The sequence below is a fragment of the Mauremys mutica genome, chromosome 1, assembly GCF_020497125.1.
Source record: "Mauremys mutica isolate MM-2020 ecotype Southern chromosome 1, ASM2049712v1, whole genome shotgun sequence".
In the NCBI taxonomy this organism is placed as follows: Eukaryota; Metazoa; Chordata; order Testudines; family Geoemydidae; genus Mauremys; species Mauremys mutica.
Window position 1 is genome coordinate 122672586 of NC_059072.1, and position 23307 is coordinate 122695892.

General features: G+C 44.0%; 1 protein-coding gene across 3 annotated transcripts in view; it reads right to left on the reverse strand.

The window, feature by feature from the left end:
- LMNTD1 (lamin tail domain containing 1) overlaps positions 1 to 23307 on the reverse strand; it is a 295944-nt gene that overhangs the window by 263499 nt on the left and 9138 nt on the right. For all 3 annotated transcript variants that reach the window (XM_044998334.1, XM_044998324.1, XM_044998344.1), the window contains exons 2-3: positions 13732 to 13907; positions 9888 to 10076 (exon numbers count right to left, since the gene is read on the reverse strand). In XM_044998334.1, the coding sequence (XP_044854269.1) occupies positions 9888 to 10076; positions 13732 to 13868 (326 nt within the window). In that variant the 5' untranslated portion in view covers positions 13869 to 13907. The remainder of the gene's footprint in view (positions 1 to 9887; positions 10077 to 13731; positions 13908 to 23307) is intronic.

The following is a 23307-nucleotide window of genomic DNA, read 5'->3' on the forward strand; positions in this document are numbered from 1 at the left end:
TGAACTTTAAAATGTATGTTTTGTAAATGGTAGGAATGTAAAACTTAAAAGGGGAGATGTCATGGAGTGCTAAACCATACTGTACTGTCCAGCCATTAGGTGGTGTCATGTGTAATACACTTAAGCTCACAACAGCCATTCCTGTCATTACAGGATCTTATGGTGTACACATCTCTGGTGTATCTCTCTGGGAAGAAAGCTCTGTAGCCAATCCCTACCTGGTACAGAAGCCTGACCTGCTAGTAGCAGGCCTACAATCTACCATGTATAAGGTGTACATGCCATTTTCTGACCTGCTCTATTGGCAGATCCTATCCCTGAGGAGTTTAGAGTGTAAATACTCAAAAAAGCTAGGAATGGCAGAGAAACATTGAGCAGAAGGGCTTGGAATTAAGGGGGTTAAAGCAAAGGCAGAATTTTACACCCCAAGCTGCTATTTACCCAATAACAAGTAGGCAAGTAGAAAGTAGGTTATGCCCTTAACAGAACAACCCCACTGGCCAATTCTGTCTTCAAGTTTAAGCTTTGAAACCCAGGATGTACTGTCTACTCCTAGGTCACATCCTTCTCTTCCTTTTGGATGAATAATTTCCATACTGTTCTCTATTTATTGCGCCACTGAGATGCTCCACAGGAGAGTCCAACAAATGTTCATTGGCAATAATAAAGTGTAGAACATTTAGCAGATGAGATTGTTTTCTACAATGATCAGAGCAGGGAACTAGGAATCAGAACTCCTGTTCACTACTATTCATGGCTCTGCTACTGACACTTGAGTAAATCACTCACTTTTCAGTGCCTGAGTTTCTCTGTCTGTGAAATGGGGATAACATTATTTATATAGGGTGTTGTGAAGCTTAACTAGTGTTTCTGAATGTTCTCGGAGGGCCTCGGGAAGCAAAATGCTACGGAAGTGCAGATCATGATTAACCCCCCCAACTATTTCATCATGCAGTGAAAGTGTTGTTGTGTGTGAACACCAGGGCATAGTCTCCTCTTGGTGTCTGTGGAGATGAGGACGTGTAAAAATGCCTGAGGCTGTGCTAAAATGCCAGGGACTTCAACATCCCTCTAAACATTCTTGAAGTCCCATGACATCCACTAAAGCAGAGATACCTGCAAGCAACATTTGAAGGGATTTTAGCAGAGAGGACCATGATGGGCTTTTAGCTTTTTAAAAAAATTGATGTTTAAAATAAATGTCCAAAAAATCAGACGATAAATCAGAGAATTTTAAATTTATATTAAAAATGACAAGGGAGCGCCTCCACGTTAAGGCTGCCATTGCTCCAGCTCAGATCTCAGCAAGAGTCTTGGACAATGGTTCACATCCCATGTGTTCTATTAACTAGGCAGAAGGGGCTGAATGACAACCCTAGGGCTAAAACCTGCAGGTTTTACTCAAGCCAAGCTCTCACTGACTCCACTGGGAATCCTGCATGACAAAGGACTTTAAGATTTACCCTTGAAGCATGGATTTCCTATCTACCTACAGTTTAATTCAGAATTTCGTCGCCATTATTGACAGTGGACCATTTCTACATACCATTATTTATCATTTTTATATTATATTATGTTGAGAATATTTTGCTAGCTTGGCAGTTGGTAGTGTGGGAAGCTAAGATGTTTAGGTTTTTAGGATGGGTTAATTAGGCTTTGAGCTTTGTTTTGAGAAGTTGGCCTTGGCTAGTTCTATGAAGTTACAGCTGCGGGTGTGTTAAATTTGTTAACCAATTAGCAACTGCTTGCTTGCCTGCTTTAAGAGTATAAAGAGCATGCTGGAAAGGAATAAAGTACTCTCTGCTTATGATCACATGGGTTGTCAGACTCTGTCCCTGCTCCTCTGCGATGCAACAAATGGTGACCCCGACGTGATTGAATGAGGACAGTGTTGGTGGCCTGAACTGAAAAGAAGAAAAGGAGGCGCACCTGAGTCTCAGTGTCGAGCGGCTAGGAGCCGCAGGGCGTCCGAAAAGAGGGGCGCACCTGAGCTCAGTGTCGAGCGGCGGCCGCAGGGCGGCCGAAGAGAAGGGCGCACCTGAGTTCAGTGTCGAGCGGCTAGGAGCCGCAGGGCGTCCGAAAAGAGGGGCGCACCTGAGCTCAGTGTCGAGTGGCAAGCCGCAGGGCGTCTGAAAAGGGAGGCACACCCCAGCCCAGAGGTGAGCAGCTAACATGGGAACCGCTGTATCAGCGGAAGAAAGGACGGTGCATGAATATTTGATGCGCATCGCGGAGCGGCAGGGAGAGAAGCTCCCCTCTGATAAGTTATCCCGTCTGCTGCGGTGGGGACGGAGAAGGGGACTTTCTGTTCAACCAAGTACAATTTTTGATAAAACTGTTTGGGAGCGGCTAGGCTCCGAGCTTTGGAAGTCGGTGGCTCGGGGCGATAAGGAGGCCTTCTCCCTGAGTCCAGTATGGAATAAGGCGAAGGAGATAGTAGAAACTCTCGCGGCCGAGGCAGGAGTGCAGGCGGCCCTTTCTGAGCTTTGCCGCCCAACGCCCGGAATGCCTTCTGTGTTGCCGGTTGGAGCCAGAGAGTTTTTCGGTGGTGAGGACACGGTGATACCTTTGGCTTCCAACCCCTACCCTATGGATGATGTTGCCCCTGCTACGGCCCCACTACCCTCCAATGTGGCTATCGGCCCCGACATGATTGATCCTGCTACGGTCCCGTTACCCCCCGATACGCCCGAGCCTATGGAGACAGCCTTGCCGTATGCACCCCCTCCAAAGCCATGCCGTGTCCACGGGGCCTGGGGGTGCCACGATTGCGGGGGGACAGAGGAGGCTCGGGTGGAACGTGTGCCATCGAATCCATATCCCGATTTGACTAAGTTTACTCAGTTTACTCAGTTTGATGCCTTCTATAAGGAGATGGAGCGCCAGGGTCGACAGCTGCAGCATATGTGTGATAAGTTGGACCAATTGGAAAGTTGTCCACCTGGATCATCGCGGTCGCATCTTCACAAGTGCTTTCATTCAACTCGCCCCCCCGCCCCGCCTGGCCCCGGGGACCCTCCAACTGGAGACCCTCCGGATCCGGTACAGCGCTGGCATGGGGTTTTAAGAGAAGCCATCCTTGAAGGTCTGACACCCGAGGCCTTTCCGGTGATTACGCCAGACCCTCAACACCCTAATCATAGACGGTGGGCCCCTTTGGACTGGAAGTTGATCCGTGAGGCACAGAAATCGATCATGGCTTATGGACTAGATAATCCGTATGTACAGTCTATCATTGAACAGGTATTTGTTGGCCAAGCAATGTGTCCGTACGATGCGATTAAGCTAGCTGATATGCTTCTTACACCTACACAGAAACTGTTGTGGAAAGATGATTGGGCTAAGAGAGTTGACTTGGCTCTTGTCCGCAATTTGGATTTACCGGATGATGATCCTCGGCGCCTGGCCACTGCTGATATGTTTTTGGGAGCCGGTCGCTTTGTTAACCCGCACTTGCAAGCTCGCCTTGAGCCCCGGATCCTGCAGCAATCACAGGAACTAGCTTTGGCTGCCTTTAAAGCGGTGCCCCAGATGGGAAAGCCGGTCCCTCCCTATGCTAAAATTACACAAGGCCCATCGGAACCGTATTCCACCTTTTTGGATCGCCTTCGAGAGGCTATTGATAGATCTCCCAATCTGACGCCAGAAGCCAGAACTGCAGTTGGACTTGATCTTGCCACCCAGAATGCAAATCCCACTTGCCGCCGTATATTAGCCACCTTGCCCAAAACTGCGACCCTGATGGAAATGATTGAGGCATGTGGTAGGGCCGCTATGCTTGAGGAGACGGATAAGGCAGCGATTCATGCTAAGGCACAGGCCTCTGCACTGGCCGTGGCGTTACAACCCCTGCTCGGGGGACAGCGGGGGGCTAGAAGACCGACCCGGCCAGCCGGCCCCTGTTTTGGTTGTGGAAAACCCGGGCATTTCCGGCGGAACTGCCCTATGCAAAATGGGCAGCGGGCCTCTGATGTGTCACCTGAAGCTGCAACTGGCGCTTGCACACGATGTGATAAGTTTGGACATCGCGCCGCCGACTGTTGGGCGCGTTACACGAAGGATGGAACACCGCTGCCGGGAAACGGATCACGGAGCGCCCCTCGGAGGAGCGCGACGACACAAGTGCCTCCACCCGCCAACCCGGCTGCCTGGAACACCTCACCGGAGCAACCCGTGGCAGTGCCGGAGTGGACTTGGCCACAGCGACAGATGTAGTTTTAGAGACTGACGAGGTTCAAGTTCTTCCTTCCAACACCGATGGTCCATTAGGATTTGGACTGAGTGCCCTTTTGATTGGCCGTTCGTCGACATCGAAACAAGGTATTTTTGTTTTGCCTGGCCTTATTGATGCCGACTATACGGGGAATATTGGGATAATGGTACGCGCCCTTTGTCCCCCTGTGACTATAACTGCTGGTACACGTCTTGCTCAGTTAATACCTTTCAAGGGATGTGTGCCCCGACCGACCCCGATTGACCGCGGGTCTCGAGGGTTTGGATCCACTGGCCCTCCCCAAACTGCCTTTGCTATGGACATTACTTTGTGCAAGCCCACCCGAACTGCTCGGCTTCAGGGATCCGATGGGCGGCAAATCACTCAGGAAGCTTTTATTGGGGATGCAATGCAGAGTGGGGTAACTGAGGCACCTGGGACGACAGAGGAAGAAGATTCTGTGTTTACCTTGGAATCAGAGCACACTGAAGCGGTTGCAGCTGAGGCCCCCATGCAGAATGATGTAGGAGATGTGCCATCTAACCTAGTATCAGAATGCCCAGGGGCAGTTGTAAATGGGGCCCCTCTACAGAGCGACATGTGTCCTCAAGAACTGCCTGTGTGTGGAAAGGGAGACGAAGAGGAGCAAGAGAATTTAGCTGTGCAGCTGGCAGATACTGGCTCACCCATTTTTAGTATTGAAAGCTCTGGGGCTCAAAAAACATTTGTGCCTGTTACAGCTGCAGCAATTGAAGAACAAATCATTGCAGAAACTGTAACATCTATGGAAACCTCAGCTGAAACTTTAAAGCCTTTAGAAGCAGTGCCTGGAAAACTATTTCCTGAACTAGTCCAAGATATTACCACTGCTCATTCGGGATTTGAGGCTGCAAACAGTAGGACTGAAGAAATTGCAACTGTGTTAGTATCAGAGATGTCTGCTGCAGTGGTGGATGGAATGTCTGAAAGAGCCACACGATGTACACAACCTGGGCCCCTGGAGGAAAGTTGCTTGTTTGCTATGCCAGGATTCTTTTTGTTTGATCCTCCCTGAATGATTTAATTGATTGAGATAATTTTTGCTTTGCCTGAATGTATAGGATGATGTCCTGATAATTTCCCCCGTAGAACTTGAACCACGATGGTGGTGGAACAGGAGAAAAAACACTTACATTATTGATATTGCCAATGTCTAGAAATTCCTGACTAAAAAGACATTGAGAACTGACCCTGGTAAAGAAGCAAAGAATTGCACACTGGCAGGAAAAAATTTGGGACTCCTGCTAAAAACTGTGGTATTGATTGGATTTTGGGGTTTATTTTGCAGGCTGCGCCCTGTGTTGTGGAATTTTTTTTTAGCATGTATTGCCCTCCCTAATTGGATTGTAAATGATATTACCCCTCCCCATTACTAACCCCTGTTTTTTAGAGCCTATTTGTTTTTTGTTTTTGAAGTTTGAGAAAATTCGGCCTAAAGGTTTGTTGAGTATTCTTAAAGCGGGGAGTTGTAGGCATAAATCTAGGAAATTTGGGAGAATGGCTTTGAATTTATGTGACCCAAAATACCTTTATGTAAAGTGCTTTGGATCGGGCCCAGGCAGGCACGCAATAGATAGAGAACTTGAGGAGGAAAAAAGGATCGGGCCCAGGCGGCGGGCAACAGACAACAAGCTTGGAATACTGGTTGATAACCTTGAGGGTGTAGTTGATAGAAAAGGTAATTAATTACTAGCGAGTAATGTTAGGCAGAGTACAAAGTTAACTCTGTGGTTGCTGGAGGGAATAGCAGTTGAATTTAGAAGTAAGTTAGGATGCAATTGTATTACTGTAAATGATTTAATTGATGATGTAATTTTCCTTTTTTGCCTGATGGTACTAAGGGTATTTGTATATTGTATGTAATGATTGATTGCCCAGTAGGGGTAGTTTTGTTTTGTTTTTTAGATATTAAGAAAATTGGTGTTAGCTGCATAGCATTTTATGTACCATGCATTTATTTACAGAGTTAAATTTATGTTATGTGTTTTTTGTTTTGTTTTGTGGTGTTTGTTTGTTTGTTTTTTTCTGGCCAGGATTGTTTTTTGTGTTTTATGTGGTTTATGTTGTGTTTTTTCTAGGACCCCCCCCTCCCTCAGTGTCAGTTTGATCGCCTGACATCTGAGGGATAAGTTGGTAATAGAAGTTTGCCACAAGTTGGTGTGCTATTGAGTAGGGGGGAATCCTGTAGAATTTACACCATTTATTTGTTGTGCTTTGTTTTTGTTTGGTGTTGTTGGGGTTATGTTAAGAATTGCATGGTTATATAGGTTGGCTTTATAAAGTTTTAATTTTGGTTTGTGATAGATTGTGGTGTTATGTTGTTATAAGTTGGAAATGTTTTGCTAATGTTTTTATCCCTTTTTTTTCCCCTCCTTTTTGATTTTGGGTGGAGGGGGGAGGTGTTGAGAATATTTTGCTAGCTTGGCAGTTGGTAGTGTGGGAAGCTAAGATGTTTAGGTTTTTAGGATGGGTTAATTAGGCTTTGAGCTTTGTTTTGAGAAGTTGGCCTTGGCTAGTTCTATGAAGTTACAGCTGCGGGTGTGTTAAATTTGTTAACCAATTAGCAACTGCTTGCTTGCCTGCTTTAAGAGTATAAAGAGCATGCTGGAAAGGAATAAAGTACTCTCTGCTTATGATCACATGGGTTGTCAGACTCTGTCCCTGCTCCTCTGCGATGCAACAATATTATTTATGTATTATTATGGTAGTACCTAGAGGCCCCAGGGTGCTAGGTGCAGTACAAGCACATAGTAAGAGACAGTCCCTGCTCCAGAATGTTTACAGTCTAAATGGATAGAACAGACCAGCGGTTCTCAACCTGCAGCCCGCGGGCCATTTGTGGCCCAATCAGCACAGAGCCGCAGCCCATGTGACATTCTCAGGGCCATACAGGTAGTACTGGATGCAGCCCACAATGGTAAATAGGTTGAGAACCACTGGAACAGACAAAGGGTGGGAGGGGAAGCGGGTGAAGTGATTTGCCTAAGGTTACATGTAGTGGTAGAGCCAAGAATAGAACTGAAGCTGCCTGACTTACAGACCAGTGCCCCATCCATAAGAACACCCTGTCTTCCACAAGACCAAAAAACAAGGTGAATCTCTTTTTCTGTGTTTAATTAGACATAGGGGATAGCAAACCATTCAACTTCTCAAACCTACATTTTTTGAGATTTTGCTTCCAACCTGCGGAGAAGCTCCCACTCGGTGCTTTGTTTTCATATTTTCAGGTGCTAAACTGGCCAGTTTTTATCTTGTAAGATAGGCTTGGTTCTTTGAAGTGGTAACGTCGGTGATCAAAATCTTGTACAGACAGCCATGTTGTGTTTTTGCAACTACATTCTGCTTGCTTGTTGTTAACAACCCATGAAATTTCTAGTTTCCCATAACAAATGTAAGGATAATTATCTCATAATCTGCTGGGTACAAATTTAATTAATCCATGATAAATAGTAATAATTATCAACTAAATACCAAGTACTGTATGTTGGTCTTAGGTACCCATGTGATATGAGAAACAGACATGCAATTACGATAGCCACTGTCAAAGAAATAGAGCTATCAGAGCCTTTATATTTTGGATGTTGTTTATTTTGGGACCTCAACTCATAATGGACTTCCAACGTGAAGGACAATTTCAAATTTAACATGGGAATGAGGGGCGTGTTACTATCTCAGAGTAAAATTAGCCTTTGTGGGACTAAGATGTGCATATTGCTGGCCCTGTGCACAGGGATGTATTGGACCCTAAAATGCATTGATAAGTGCTCTTCTTTTAGGTGCTTTTTAGCTCTTAGGCAGGGCAATGATCAATGTGCTCTCCACTGAACTTGCTGCTAGAAAAGCCCCAGCTTTCAAGTCTCTGGTCTGTCACCAGTCATCACAGTGGGAAAGGGGGAGACCACAAATATTCATCGATTCTGCTACCAAATGGCCTGGGCTAACTGCCAGAAAAGGAAAGATCATCTGGCCCTCACCAGCTCCTGACTGAGTGAGAGGGAGAGAGTTAATAGTGGAAAGGGGATGGGCAAAGAGAAAATGGGGAGAATTTTTGAGGGGGAAAGAATAAATTGCATAGAAGTGGAACCCCACTAAATAGTCACAATGGAAGCCCATTAATATCCTAATGCCAGCCCACCTGAAGCTGATACAGGATGCAAGTCTGCTTATCTCCATGTACTTCCAGTAATATCATGCAGTGCTATAAGTAGCACTTTTCTGATTTGCATCCATTCTTCCCTCTGTTGGAGTACAACAGTTTGATAGGGAAATATAAGGACACTTAAAACATACAGTGAGGTCCGGTGCTTTCAATTAGGTATAAAGGCAAAAAGTCAAAGGATGTCAGATCATGTGACTATCTTACTGGGGAAAGGATAGGATGTGAAAGCCCAGTGCTCCATGCCAGACCACACATGCAAAGCAACTCCTTGATCATTGCATCCACTGATCGTAGATGAATAGCTGCTGCTCATGTTGAGAGGCACACAAGAAGCAGCCAGAACAGTCTATTGAATAGTTAATAATGGGAGCTGCAACAATTTTCCAAGCTCCTTTGACTGCTGCTATGTCACATTATTCTAAATTGCTTCTCATCAAAGTTTGCAGATCAGAATATAGCCATTAAGTCTGGCAGCAGAGCAGCTAATCTGAATTTGTCACACTCATGAGCTATGCTCAGCTATTTTAAATAAACCTGGGTTACATTGGCACAGTTTACGTTTGCTAGTTGAGGACAAGCAGCACAGGTTGCTCAATGTATTTTGTACTGACATTAAAAGCTATGAGAGCTGGGAAAACCCTTTGGGGGGTCGACTTGCCACGCTCCCGAGTTTAGCCAGGGCTCAAATAAAGTAACGAGAGAAACTTCCAGGACATTTTCTGCCTTTTTAATCCATTTTTCAATTTTTTTTTTACTTTTTACATTGAAATTATTCTCAAAAGATTTATGCTCTCTCTAGAGCAGTCTGTGCCTTACAAAAAGCAGTATGTTAACCAAAGCACCACTCCTGTAATAAGAGTGCTTCTCCTTATGAGCTAAATCCTGTCATGTGAGGAGTCTCATTGACATTGCATTACAGAACTCAGTAGTGCTACCTAATAAGATTTGCTCTGATGTATTTAAGATATTGTGGACTACGTCTAGGACTATGCTCTGGCTGCTTTGTGCCTCCATGCCAGAAAGCCAGCTTAAATGGCTACAAGGGAAGTCTCTGGGTAATCTAAGGCCAGTGAATCAGCAGTTTATCTTTTTGCTGTCAGTGTAGCAGCTATAACCACAAGAAAGTGGGTATGGCCAGAGCATCACTGCACTCCAGCTATTCCCAACTGCAAAAACAACCCCTGAGGATAGTGCCAAAAGCTGCTCTAATTCATGCCAGAGACTATCAGCCCTCAGATGGTCTTAGAATCCTAGGGCTGCTAAACTGCAATACAGCCACCGTTGCCCTCCTTCTCCTGAGATGTGGCAAACACAGCTTGGATGCAGGCGAGTGTCTGGGCTTGTACCTTTAAATATGCATTGCTCTTTGATACAAGATTAAGAGGTATGGCTCTTTGTGAATACGACATAAATAGCCAGAGGTAAGAAATTAGAAACGTGCAAATTTCTGCCCAAAACCCGAACTTAGTTTCTTACTTTCTTTGAGACATCAGGATGTTTTTATTTAGCTCCTCAAGCTCTTTCATGGCTAGATCCAGCTCTATTGAGGATAATGTCCTTTGGGTTTTCAGCTCTTGCAAATCTGTTTCCTTCTGGGCCATGAGAAGTTTTAAATTCTTTAAGTCCTCGTCTTTCTTCAGGAGTACAGTATCCAGCTCCTCCTGTCTGAGCACACACAAAATATCAGTCAGAGCCAAAAATTAAAGATTTACTCTGCTCCCGTTTTTAGAAAAATGAAAATTAAACTGTGATAAATTGAACCAACAAACCAAAGAAACAAAAAATAGGGTCAGATTCCAGCTGCTCCTACTCAGATGCACAATGGGGGACAGACAACACATGGAGCTTTCTCCCCCAGCCCCCACTCTCAAATAATATCTCCAGCCACTGCCGCTACTGAAATGGCTCTACTTTCCAAAATACCATATTATTTATAGACAGGGTTGGTAGCACTACCTATTATTAAGGTTGCCCAACACTTCTCATTATAAGAACCTGTTTTCACTTGCTTATAAACTTTTGCCAAACATAAACTATTTGGGCTCAAATTTTCCATGCTGGGTTTTCTGTATTAGGTTGAATTTTTTTTGAAAAATTTCAGCCAAAATAGTTCAGATATTTCTGAGAACAAGGCGAGGGGAAAATACGCTTTGGAGCACGGACTTTGGCAGGATTGGCCTTTATGTAAAAAAATGTACATTTTGCCTTCCTCATGAAAATCTACCCAAATTATAAACTTTTGAAATTTGCAGTTCACACATGCTCAGTAGAGACTTGTTAAAACTTTGCAGCTTCAGTCCCTGAATATTCTGCCCATACTAAGCAAGCTAATACCCAGGACAAAACTCCCCTTCATTACACAACCCTGATTCATCCCCAGAGCAGGTACATCCTGTGCACAGAAAAAGGACAACATGTGGAAAAAAATACAGTAACTCCTCGCTTAACATTGTAGTTATGTTCCTGAAAAATGCAACTTTAAGTGAAACAATGTTAAGCGAATCCAAATTCCCCATAAGAATTAATGTAAATGGGGGGTGGGGGGAGGGTTAGGTTCCATGGAAATTTTTTTCACCATACAAAAAAAATATATATACACACACACACACACACACTAAGTTTTAAACAAACAATATTGTTCACAGCTATGATGATTGTGAAGCTTGGTTGAGGTGGTGAAGTTAGAGGGTGGAAGAGGATGGGATATTTCCCAGGGAATGCCTTACTGCTAAATGATGAACTAGCACTCGGCTGAGGCCTCAAGGGTTAATACATTGTTGTTAATGTAGCCTCACACTCTACAAGGCAGCATGAATGGAGGGAGGGGAGACAGCATGACAGACAGAGACAGACACACACACCGTGTGTCTGTGAGAAAGAGAGAGAGATGTGCATTGCCCCTTTAAGTATGCTGACCCCACTCTAAGTACATTGCCTTTAAAAAAATCAGGAAGTTGAGACAGCAGCTGCGGTCAGCAAGCTCTCTCCGTCCTGAGCCCTGTCCTGTCCCCACCCGGCTCTATATGGAGAAGGGGTAAGAGGAGGGCAGGAGTAGGGGAGAGGGGGACTCCCTGACATTAGCCTCCCTCTTCCCCCCTCCCCTGAACAGCAAGCAGGAGGATACCAGGAGCAGCTCCAAGGCAGAGGGCAAGAGCAGCACATGGCAGTGAGTTGAGGAACAGCTGAACTGCCAGCAATTGGTAGCCTGCTGGGCAGCTGCTGCAGAGGGAACTTAGGGGAGCAGGGAGCTGATAGGGGGGCTGTGGTCCACTCTGATTCCAAGCCCCCACCAGCTAGCTGCAATGGGCTGCTCTTCCTGCAAGCAGTGGACAAAGCAGGCAGCTGCCAAACAACATTATAAGAGAGCATTGCACAACTTTAAATGAGCATGTTCCCTAATTGATCAGCAACGTAACAACAAAACAACGTTAACCAGGACGACTAAGTGAAGTTACTGTAGTATGTGATTATGTAATTAAAGATTGTATCATAATGCATATGCACAATTGGGCTGATTAAAGTTGCACAGTTAACCTTAATTCTGGTATTTCTTAACTTTTGGATTCTTGATTTTGAAACCTTATTATTAATATTGTTTTAACACAGCTTGTGTGCAATATTTTAAAATAAGTTGACAAAATTACTGTTATTGTTGCTTAAATTGTTAACTCAGAGTTCAGGGGGTTTTGTCCTTTTTGATACAGTACATACAATCCATTAAGTATTTTGGCATATCCACATGCATGCAATCAGTCCTTACTGTTTTCTTGACACTAGTTTGGTCTCCTAAGCTGTAGTCTCAGTGAGCATTATTAACCAATACCATACAGTAGAATCTTGTCATTTTTCACTCCATTAATCTACAAGACCAATAATTCTCATACAAGAAGTGTGGTCTTATCCCACTTCTCTGCCAAGATTTAACTGCATACACAATGCAAAGCATGGAGGGCAAAGTCATATTTGTGCAGTGGGCCAGCACGAGGCGTGTCTGTCACTTAAGTCCCCAGTAACTCCCTATTTTTGCATAAATTAGATGCTATGGTGATGCTGTTACAGACCTGATTGAGTTCCCCTAGTGGACAGTCACCAGTCTGTTGTAATTAGTTCCAGCCTTTGGATCCCACTTTCCAAGCCAGTGGGTCTGGCCACTGCCAGCATCTAGTCACAATTTCTAGCTCTAAGGTGCACTCCTGAATGCAGACTCCCTGTCTGCAACCCTCTCCTGTGGTGTGGGACTCCAGGGTCCAACCGTCCTAGGCCCTGAAGCCAGCGCTCTGACTTCCCAGTTGCTTATGCATGCTTCCACCAGAGTTCCATCTCTGGGCAATCTGGTTTATCATTTAACTCCTTGGGGACCATGTGGCAGGCAAGGCAAGGAACACAGGCTTTGCACAAGGGCTTCTAAAACCATAGTAACATTGACTCTTAAAGCATACAATTATTACAGATCTTTGGGCAAAACAACAAATACCTTTACACACTCCACACTGTGTCTATGCTCAGCCCTTCTTCTGAGCCATTCGGCCCACTCTGTGTTCAGGTGGGTAGGTCCCTCCTGCCTCTCCTTCTATTGCTGGCAATGGTCAGACTCTGAAGGAGAGGGAGACTGGAACTGATCCTGCCTTTAAATAAGATTTCTGTCCCCTTCAGACCCTTGTCAGGTGTCTTGCCAGGAAGTTCCAGCCCCCCTCCCCGTCTCCCCTCCCCAAGTCCAAAATGGGTTTCTTTCAGTCTGACCAGTCTCTGTAGCAAACCATTGTCCTAGGATGGGTCCTTGTGATGAGAAAGAAAATCATTGTTGATCACTCTTGTGTTAGTCTATTCAAAGAGGTGTCAAGCATTAGAATAATCTACTTTGGGCTGTCCTTGACATCTCTAGATACTGTTGCCAACTCTTGTGATCTTGTATGTTTTTCTTAAAGCCCCAGCTCCTGGAATAAAGACATTTCATAAGAATCTTGGGGTTTTTTCAGGAAGAACAGAAAACAAAACAAGACAAAAAAATTGTAAATTTCTAGTCCTCACAGTTGCTGAGAAAAGTTGCTTGAAAATGTGAACCTAGTGCACCCTAAAGGCTCAGAAACCACTATGTGAAGAACTCAACATTTATTATTTGTTTTTAAATCTCACTGTTTCTGGAGGTTTGATTCATGGTTTTTGAATACCTGAGGTTGGCAAAACTAGATATCACAAATTTCTTAGGGCAGGGAATTTCTTTTATTGAGCTATAAAATGCCACAACTGCCTTATTGCTCTCTTTAAATAAGAAAAACAACTTTCCATCAGAATTCTGTATTCGGTGCAGAAGCAAACAAACCTGCTTTGGGATCTGGTTTCCATTTGAGCATTCTTGTGTACGCTGATTTCAGTTCTCATCTTGCCACAATTGCTCACTTCTAGTTGTTCCTGAGGTGCAGGCATCTCCTTTTCATATGTGCCAGAAATGGCAGCCATCTCATCTTTTAAATGGTGAGCCTCAGACGACAGATCAATCTACATGGTAAAGGATGGAAGAAATGGCCACTTGTCACTTCCAGGGTATAACGTTGTTTTGCCAGCTCAAAAACTGGTCATGCTGTAATCAACCTCCTCCCCCAGGTTTCCTATTTCAGACCTGAGCCTGCAATAACAATGCTCCCACTGACTTCAGTAGCATAGGATAAGGCTTGCCTTCCTTCTGCCCTGTGTTAAAATCCTACAATTTTGTTTGCTTTTGTCATTTAGGCCCACATTTGTAAAAGCATGTACACAACTTTACAAATCTGGGACTTATTCACTTGCACATTGAATTTGTAAAATGAAGCACCCATCTCTCAGACTCAAGATGATGGACTCTGGACTGCTCTGATACACCCACACAATCTCATTCAATGAGAATGAAGAAGGATCCAGGAAGCAACCTTGCTATTGCTCAGCTATGGCTTGTGGGAAGGGTTATTTCTCTGTGACATCCATGATGATGATGCATGTTAAAAAAAGAATGCGTTAATTAAATTTGTGACTGAACTCCTTGGGGGAGAATTGTATGCATGTCCCTTTAGTGGAGTGGTCACCCTCTCCGGCCCTGAAGGGGTTAAAACAGCCCTGGGAGAGGATTGCTCTGGTGAGCCAATAGGGTAGGCTGATTGGGGAAGCAGCCACAGCTGGCCCTATAAAAGGCTGTGGGCCAGGAGCACAGTCTCTCTCTCTAGGTGTGGAGAGAGATGGGCCTGGCTGCTTGGGAGCACAGCAGGGTACCTAGAGTGGAGCAGCTGGAGAAAGGCCCGAGGAGCTGGGGAGCTCTGGCCTGGAAAACCCCCAGGCTGCAGGCCTTGCTAAACCCCAGAAAGGGTACTGGGGTTGCAGAGGTGCAGACCAGGGTAGGCAAAGGCAGCAGGTCCAACCCCCCTTGCCGAGGATGAGTGGTTGATAGACTGCAGTCTGCCCCAGTGAGCGGGGGCTAGATGGTGACTGGCAGTAGCCACTGAGGCAAGGTTGGGGTAGAGGGTTGAGAGTTCCCCTGGGTGGGGAGACCCAGAGAGTGGGGGTTCTGCCAGAAGGCAGCATCCAAGGTAAAGGGGCACTGGGGTCTGGGAGGGACACGGAGGTCCAGCGGCAAGCAGGACATCGGCCAGCAGAGGGCGCTCTGGAGCTGGAGAGCTTATTCCCGAGACAACCAGCAGGAGGTGCCGTGCCAGTGTGTCGTCACATCGCTACCGTCCCCTGCTCTGTTTTACCCTCATTCTGCCATATATTTCATGTAATAGCAGTCTTGGATAATGACCCAGCACATGCTGTTCATTTTTAGAACATTGTCACTGCAGATTTCACAAAACTCAAAGAAGGTACCAATGTGAGATTTCTAAAGATAGCTACAGCACTCGACCCAGGATTTAAGAATCTTAAATGCCTTCCAAAATCTGAGACGGATGAGGTGTGGAGCATGCTTTCAGAAGTCTTAAAAGAGCAACACTCCAATGCAGAAACTACAGAACCCGAACCACCAAAAAGGAAAATCAACTATCTGCTGATGGCATCTGACTCAGATAACGAAAATGAACATGCATTGGTCCGCACTGCTTTGGATGGTTTTCGAGGAGAACCCATCATCAACATGGACACATGTCCCCGGAATGGTGGTTGAAGCATGCGCATGTGACATGTAAATATCTTGCAATGTCGGCTACAACAGCACCATGAGAACACCTGTTCTCACTTTCAGGTAACAATGTAAACAAAAAGTTGGCAGCATTATCTCCTGCAAATGTAAACAAAGGTGTTTGTCTGAGCAATCAGCTGAACAAGAAGTAGGACTGAGTGGACTTGCAGGCTCTACAATTTTACATTGTTTTATTTTTGAATGCAGTATTTTTGTACATCATTTTGTAACTTCAACTTTCATGATAAAGAGATTGCACTACAGTACTTGTATTAGGTGAATTGTAAAATACTATTTATTTTGTCTCTTTATAGTGAAACACTTGGAATAAAAAATAAATATAAAGTGAGCACTGTACACTTTGTATTCTGTATTGTAATTGAAATCAATATATTTGAAAATGTAGAAAACATCCAAAATATTTAAATAAATGGTATTCTATTGTTTAACAATGCAATTAATCACGTGATTAATCACAATTATTTTTTTTAATTGCTAGACAGCCCTACTAACAACCTGACCTTGGCACTGCTAGGAAACTTAGAACTTTGTGATGAACTTGAATGTTGATGTAGAGTGTAGAATCGCCCAAGGCAGAGAGAAAGCTGCCAAAGTACAGTAAATAGCTTTTAATATAATTGCAACTCTTCCCTTCTCAAATGCTCAATCCAATTGACCAATTACAGTGTTTAATTCTCTGAGAAACAACCTATCATTAACTGTACTTTGTTCTAGTCTAACTGGTCCTTTCATGGCAGCTCTGGTGAAAGAACTGTTATGTGAGATCTCATTCTCTACAATAAAATATTTCTTATTGTTTGCAATAAATAGGAATGGGTTCATAAGGAGAATAATGAATTCATTGCCAGTCCTTTAACAAACATTTATTGACTGTCAAGATACATTAAGCACCCACACTTTATACTGGGCCCTGAGCTTATTCTTAGCAGACATATACGAGTGTGTTAAGAAACCACTATTCAGTACAGTACATTAATGTTAAGTAAGAAATGGTTTCAGTAACCATGAATCAATTGCACAGTGCATTATTTTGCTATAAATGACATTTTATCATATAAATATCTTCCATAGGAGGTGATGATGATCACATTGACTACAGAATCAATCAGCACTGACAAAGGAGAACAAAGCTCTGTATTTTACATAACTACACTCCATGCTCCCTTGCTACTCTTGTATGTTCTTCCCCTTACATTCTAGAAAGACTACTGGAGTGAAATCTTGGTCCCATTGAAGTCAATGGGAGTTTTTCCATCAGCTTTAATGGGATCAGGATTTCACCACAACGGTGCTTAATGGAACATGTGCAATCTCATCTATTTCTTTGCTTTCCTCTAACCTTCTTGATATATGGGGCTAATCAATGTATCGATAAAGTTTTCAGCATCTAAAGTGATTGCCATTAAAGAGTCAACCTCCACATTCAATTTCCTTCCCCAGGCATGCCATCTCTACAAGCTGCAAGGAGTAGGGTGGGAGGTTGGGACAATGGAGAATCTGCTACAGTGGCTTTCTTAGGGTGATACTCCTGTGGCATGCTAAGTGGACTTCAGAAAATCTTTGCTCTGGTGGAAAAGTGCAAAGCTGTCCACATGCAGCCCAGGCTTTGGCCCGTAAAACGCTGGTGGCAAAAGTAACTGTAAAGACAATACTGTAGGAAGTGTGCCCATCCTCTCCCAGTAACTTTTGTATCCCATTTTCTTAGTTTTACAAGTCCCCAAAGGAGAGTCTACTCTGTTACACTAGTGTAAATCCAGAGTCTGTATTTTTTCAAAGGATGTTGACAAGAACTATATACAGTATTAGTGTGTTTTTGGATTTACAGTTGCTGTACAAAACACTTGTCAGCACAGTGTAAATTGGTACTGTGAAACACGTGGGGCCTGCTCTGTAATAATTTATGAATACAGTATGTGACAGGGTTATTGAAAGGTTCACTGTATGAATATAGTGAGTTAATTCACAGCAGGGCTGTCAGGAAATGGAGACAGGAAGAAGGACAATAACCCGGATAACAGCCTCTCAGCAAACACCTAGGACTTCGTGTTGCTACTCACAGCTCTTGCTGAGCTGCCCAAACCAGTTTAATTAGACTCAGAAAACAGAGGAGAACAATAGGGCTTGGGGCTTGATTTAAAGTCTCACTCTCAGAAAAGGAAATGAAGGGGAACCCAGACTTCAGAGGATGGGTTATCTGGGAACTTAGATGTGTCTATTGTCTACTAGGGATGGTAAGCCTACTAGGTAAGAGAGATATGAGTGTAGGCCTCGGTTGTTTTAAAAACCTTTTCTCCTGTGTTATGCTTTGGATGGGGTGTACGCCCCACACTGGCCCTGAAAGGTAAATTAGGCCCAGTTACCTGCCCAGGCTGCACGTGGAGAAGGAGCCAGGGAGCAGGGATTGATTAATTAGACTTGAGGCTCAGCTAGGCAGGAACAGATGGGGCTTATATAACCCAGGAAGCCGGCAACAGAACGGGGCTGCAGGAAGGTAGGCTTTAGGCACTCCCTGGGAAGAGGGAAGTGTGTTGGGACTATAGAGAGTAGTCCACACTTGCTCCCTGGGAGGATGGAGGTGGGAGGCTGGCAAACCCAAAGGGAGAGGAAGGGGAAGACAGGAAGGTAGGAGGGTGCTCAGGGGAACAGCAGCAAGTAATAGCAATGCAAGTCTTGGCTGCTATCTGGAGGGCCCCTGTGCTGGAACCCAGAGTATTGGGTTGGCCCAGGTTCCCCTACCAGCCGCTGGGGATGTGGACAGACCAGGCAGAGGACAGTTCACTGCCTGGGATGATTTGTCCTGGAAAGACTTTGATAAACCAGAAGGGAGAAAACGCGTATGGTGACCCAGCCAGGGAGTCAAGTCATGAAGAGGAGGCTGCAGTTCCTGGAGCGAGAGGGGTCCGCAGAACAAGAAGATGACAGATGAAGACACCACCAGAGGTGGGTGCAACACCTGGCAGAGCTAATCCCCAGGGTGGCCAGGAGGCGGCATCCACTAGTGGCGAGTGAACCCTGTGGCATTCCCACTGTTAAAATTAAACAATACTTTGTTTTAAGAAGGCTATTTTGCCATTGTATTCTCTAGTGGTCACAGAATCCCAAAGGGAGGACCTGCAGGTACCAGAACCCAGGTAGACCTGTTGGGATAAGTGCTCTTAATCCACAGGGAGCTGTAGCCTGACATATGGTCAAAGACAGCGATAATTGTGTGACTTCACCCCAGGGAGGTAAAGATCAAGGCCTCATGTTGATGGGGAACACCCTCAGAGAGACCAGAGAAGGGGTCAGAGGTTCAGCCAGCCCTTTAACCATGACATGGTACTATAACCTTCCTGGTTATAGTATACACATCCCAAAAGACAAGTGGCCCTTTCACAATAGATTCATAGATTCATAGACTCTAGAACTGGAAGGGATGTCGAGAGGTCATTGACTCCAGTCCCCTGCCCTCATGGCAGGTCCAAATACAGTCTAGACCATCCCGTATAGATATTTATCTAACCTACTCTTAAATATCTCCAGAGATGGAGATTCCGCAACCTCCCTCGGCAATTTATTCCAGTGTTTAACCACCCTGACAGTTAGGAACTTTTTCCTAATGTCCAACCTAAATCTCCCTTGCTGCAATTTAAGCCCATTGCTTCTTGTTCTATCATTAGAGGCTAAGGTGAACAAGTTTTCTGCCTCCTCCTTATGACACCCTTTTAGATACCTGAAAACTGCTATCATGTCCTCTCTCAGTCTTCTCTTTTCCAAACTAAACAAATCCAATTCTTTCAGCCTTCCTTCGTAGGTCATGTTCTCAAGACCTTTAATCATTCTTGTTGCTCTTCTCTGGACCCTCTCCAATTTCTCCACATCTTTCTTGAAATGCGGTGCCCAGAACTGGACACAATACTCCAGTTGAGGCCTAACCAGCGCAGAGTAGAGCGGAAGAATGACTTCTCGTGTCTTGCTCACAACATACCTGTTAATGCATCCTAGAATCACGTTTGCTTTTTTTGCAACAGCATCACACTGTTGACTCATATTTAGCTTGTGGTCCACTATAACCCCTAGATTCCTTTCTGCCATACTCCTTCCTAGACAGTCTCTTCCCATTCTGTATGTGTGAAACTGATTGTTCCTTCCTAAGTGGAGCACTTTGCATTTGTCTTTATTAAACTTCATCCGGTTTACCTCAGATCATTTCTCCAATTTGTCCAGATCATGTTGAATTTTGATCCTGTCCACCAAAGCAGTTGCAGTCCCTCCCAGTTTGGTATCATCTGCAAACTTAATAAGCGTACTTTCTATGCCAACATCTAAGTTGTTGATGAAGATATTGAACAGAGCTGGTCCCAAAACAGACCCCTGTGGAACCCCACTTGTTATATTTTTCCAGCAGGATTGGGAATCATTAATAACTACTCTCTGACTATCCAGCCAGTTATGCACCCACCTTATAGTAGCCCCATTTAAATTGTATTTGCCTAGTTTATCGATAAGAATATTGTTAGGTTCCAGGGGAGCTGTAGGCCCTCCCAGGGTGCTCTGTAGGAACGAGACCCACACACACTGTGAGTTATTGGCTTTAATGAAGGTAAAGTGACACATCCGCAATGGGGACTCCAAGCGTTGCTGTCACGGAGGTGGTGAACCCAGTGCCCTGGAGCTCAGCCTGGTACGGAGTCCAAAAGCAAACACAAAGCATGCTCATATTTATACAAACAGCAGCAAACCAGCTCATACATAATGCAATAGGAACTCTCCACCCTCCGGTGCCGCCCCCTTGGCCAACAGCCTAGGGGCTTGCCACGCAGCAATTCCAGCCGGTTACGGCAGGTTGAAACTAGCACGCCGTGTCCTACAATAACCGGAGGCTGAGAAAGCGGAACTGCCTAAGCTAGGCCGTAACAAAATCTTCCGTGGTTCCCTATCCTCCTACAAATATCATGCAAGACCGTATCAAATGCCTTACTAAAGTCTAGGTATACCACATCCACCGCTTCTCCCTTATCCACAAGGCTCGTTATCCTATCAAAGAAAGCTATCAGATTGGTTTGACACGATTTGTTCTTTACAAATCCATGCTGGCTATTCTCTATCACCTTACCACCTTCCAAGTATTTGCAGATGATTTCCTAATTACCTGCTCCATTATCTTCCCTGGCACAGAAGTTAAACTAACTGGTCTGTAGTTTCCTGGGTTGTTTTTGTGTGTCTTTTTATAGATGGGCACTATATTTGCCCTTTTCCAGTCTTCTGGAATCTCTCCCGTCTCCCATGATTTTCCAAAGATAATAGCTAGAGGCTCAGATACCTCCTCTATTAGTTCCTTGAGTATTCTAGGATGCATTTCATCAGGCCCTGGTGACTTGCAGGCATCTAACTTTTCTAAGTGATTTTTTACTTTTTCTTTTTTTAATTTTATCTTCTAAACCTACCCCCTTCCCATTAGCATTCACTATGTTAGGCATTCCTTCAGACTTCTCGGTGAAGACCGAAACAAAGAAGTAATTAAGCATCTCTGCCATTTCCAAGTTTCCTGTTACTGTTTCTCCCTCCTCACTGAGCAGTGGGCCTACCCTGTCCTTGGTCTTCCTCTTGCTTCTAATGTATTGATAAAAAGTCTTCTTGTTTCCCTTTATTCCCGTAGCTGCACTGCATTGTCAACAGTAGTTAATCCACAATTAGCCTGTCTCTCTCTTCATATGCTGCATTCTAAGTAATGCTCCCTTAATTTATATCTAGGGTTAGATTTTTTCCACCTCCAAGATGTCTCTTTTTCACTTGTTTATACTAATATTTTATCTCACTTTGACCCAAGGAATATTATCCAGATCTAGCCATATTTGTAAATACCTGACACATTTACGGTATCTTTCATCCAACGATCTCAGAGGTTTTTTAAGTATTATTTAACAAAGCCTCACAACACCCCCAGCTGGAAAAGATAAAGGGTGTTATTACCATTTAAGAGAGCAGCCAACTGATAGGGTTAGGGTGGGATTTTCAAAGAAGTCCAAGAGATTTAGGCACCCAATTTCCACTCAAAAAACACTAATGGAAGTCGAGCACCTAAATCCCAGCCTAAATGACTTGCTTAAGGTTGCATAGCAACTGTGACAGTATCAGAGTTGGGGAAAGAACTCGTGTCCTGACTCCCCACACTAAACCCTGCAATACATTGTATATTTATTATAGCTTCCAGTCTTCCACACATTTGATCAATGTCAAATTAAACTCCTCCTTGCACTCATTACTGAAACCTGTTCATGACATCTGAACATGATACTGACACCTGAAGTTTTACTCCATTTATTTCTTTAATCATTCATGAAAAGCTGGATATAATAATAAGCTTTGTAACAGAGAAAAATATATGATTACTGGTGGGACAAAGGAAAGAGGAGGAAAATCTTTAGTCAATATTCCCTGGGAAAAAGTATTAAAAATAAATATTATCTTCACAGATGGAATACACTGAGTAGCTGACATAGCTTGTTGACAAGTAATTATTTTAAAAACGGTAAAAAACTATTCTTTCCATTTATTGAAGCACTGTCGTCGTCTTGGATATATTTTCTAATCAATGACAAACTGAGAAATGCAATCCAAGTTAATTAAAACTATTAGCTAATAGAGACTCACATTCAAAATATGGTTCTTATCTTGCTGTGACAGGCTTTGTGTCCTAGCAAATCCTTTTGCACATAACAGTGGACAGCATTTTTTTGGAAATCTAATTATATCAGCCCTGATTCCAATGAGGCAGAAGAAGCCACAACAGTAAATCATGTCAGTGTACGGAATGTGCCTTTCCAGTATTCAGCACCTAGAACGGTGGGCAGAGAAGCAGTGGATCATGTCAATACAAAGTATTCCTAATGCACGAAAAGCTGGAATCTACTCACTTGACAGGAAGGGTCTGTTATTTGCATTGATACTGAAGCAGCTGAAGTATTGAAATGAGACCAAACCATTTTTCTTTAATATCAAACCATCTTTAATGCAGCCAGAATTCTTACTGTATACCCTAGAGCTGGCTATAGACTTCAATTCATTAACTTGATTTCCCTTTTCCACTTCCTTATATTGCCTCCTCTAGGCACATGCTGGCTAGATAGTAGGGTAGGAAAACACATAATAAATAATATTCCTCACACTCTTGTGTACCTCCATATCATTCTTCAGTACATTGCTTTCTGGGATAGGCTGAAAGTGAGAGCTATATTTGTCAACAGATATCATGCAATGACAACAGCAGTCTCCTGTCCTAAGTACCAGGAAAACTCAGATCTGATATCATTTCTTGTGACTGTTGGCAAATGCTGATTTTTGGCCACTGTACAACCAGGGTATGTGAAAAGAAGCCATAGAAAACAGGGGAGAGGGTGCTAAACGGGGCGTCAGGACACCTGGGTTCTGGTTCTTGGCTCTGACATTGATCTGGGGCAAACAAGTGCTGCTCTGTGTGCCTTAGCTTCAGCCTCTGTAAAAGAGGGGTAAGGATTAGAGCAGGCTGAAAGCTTTTCAGCCAGAAAAACAGCCCTTTGATAAAATGGAAATTTCTGCAAAAACATTTCCATTGCAGAAATTTGTCAGGTTTTTGCTTTTTGCTCTTTTTTTCTCAACAAAATCCCAAAATATTCTACCAAAATGACTTTTCTTCATTTTCTTAAACATTCTTAGCGGAAAATAAAGTACATCCCTTTGACCAGCCCTAATAAGAATACTTGCTTTTCACTATAA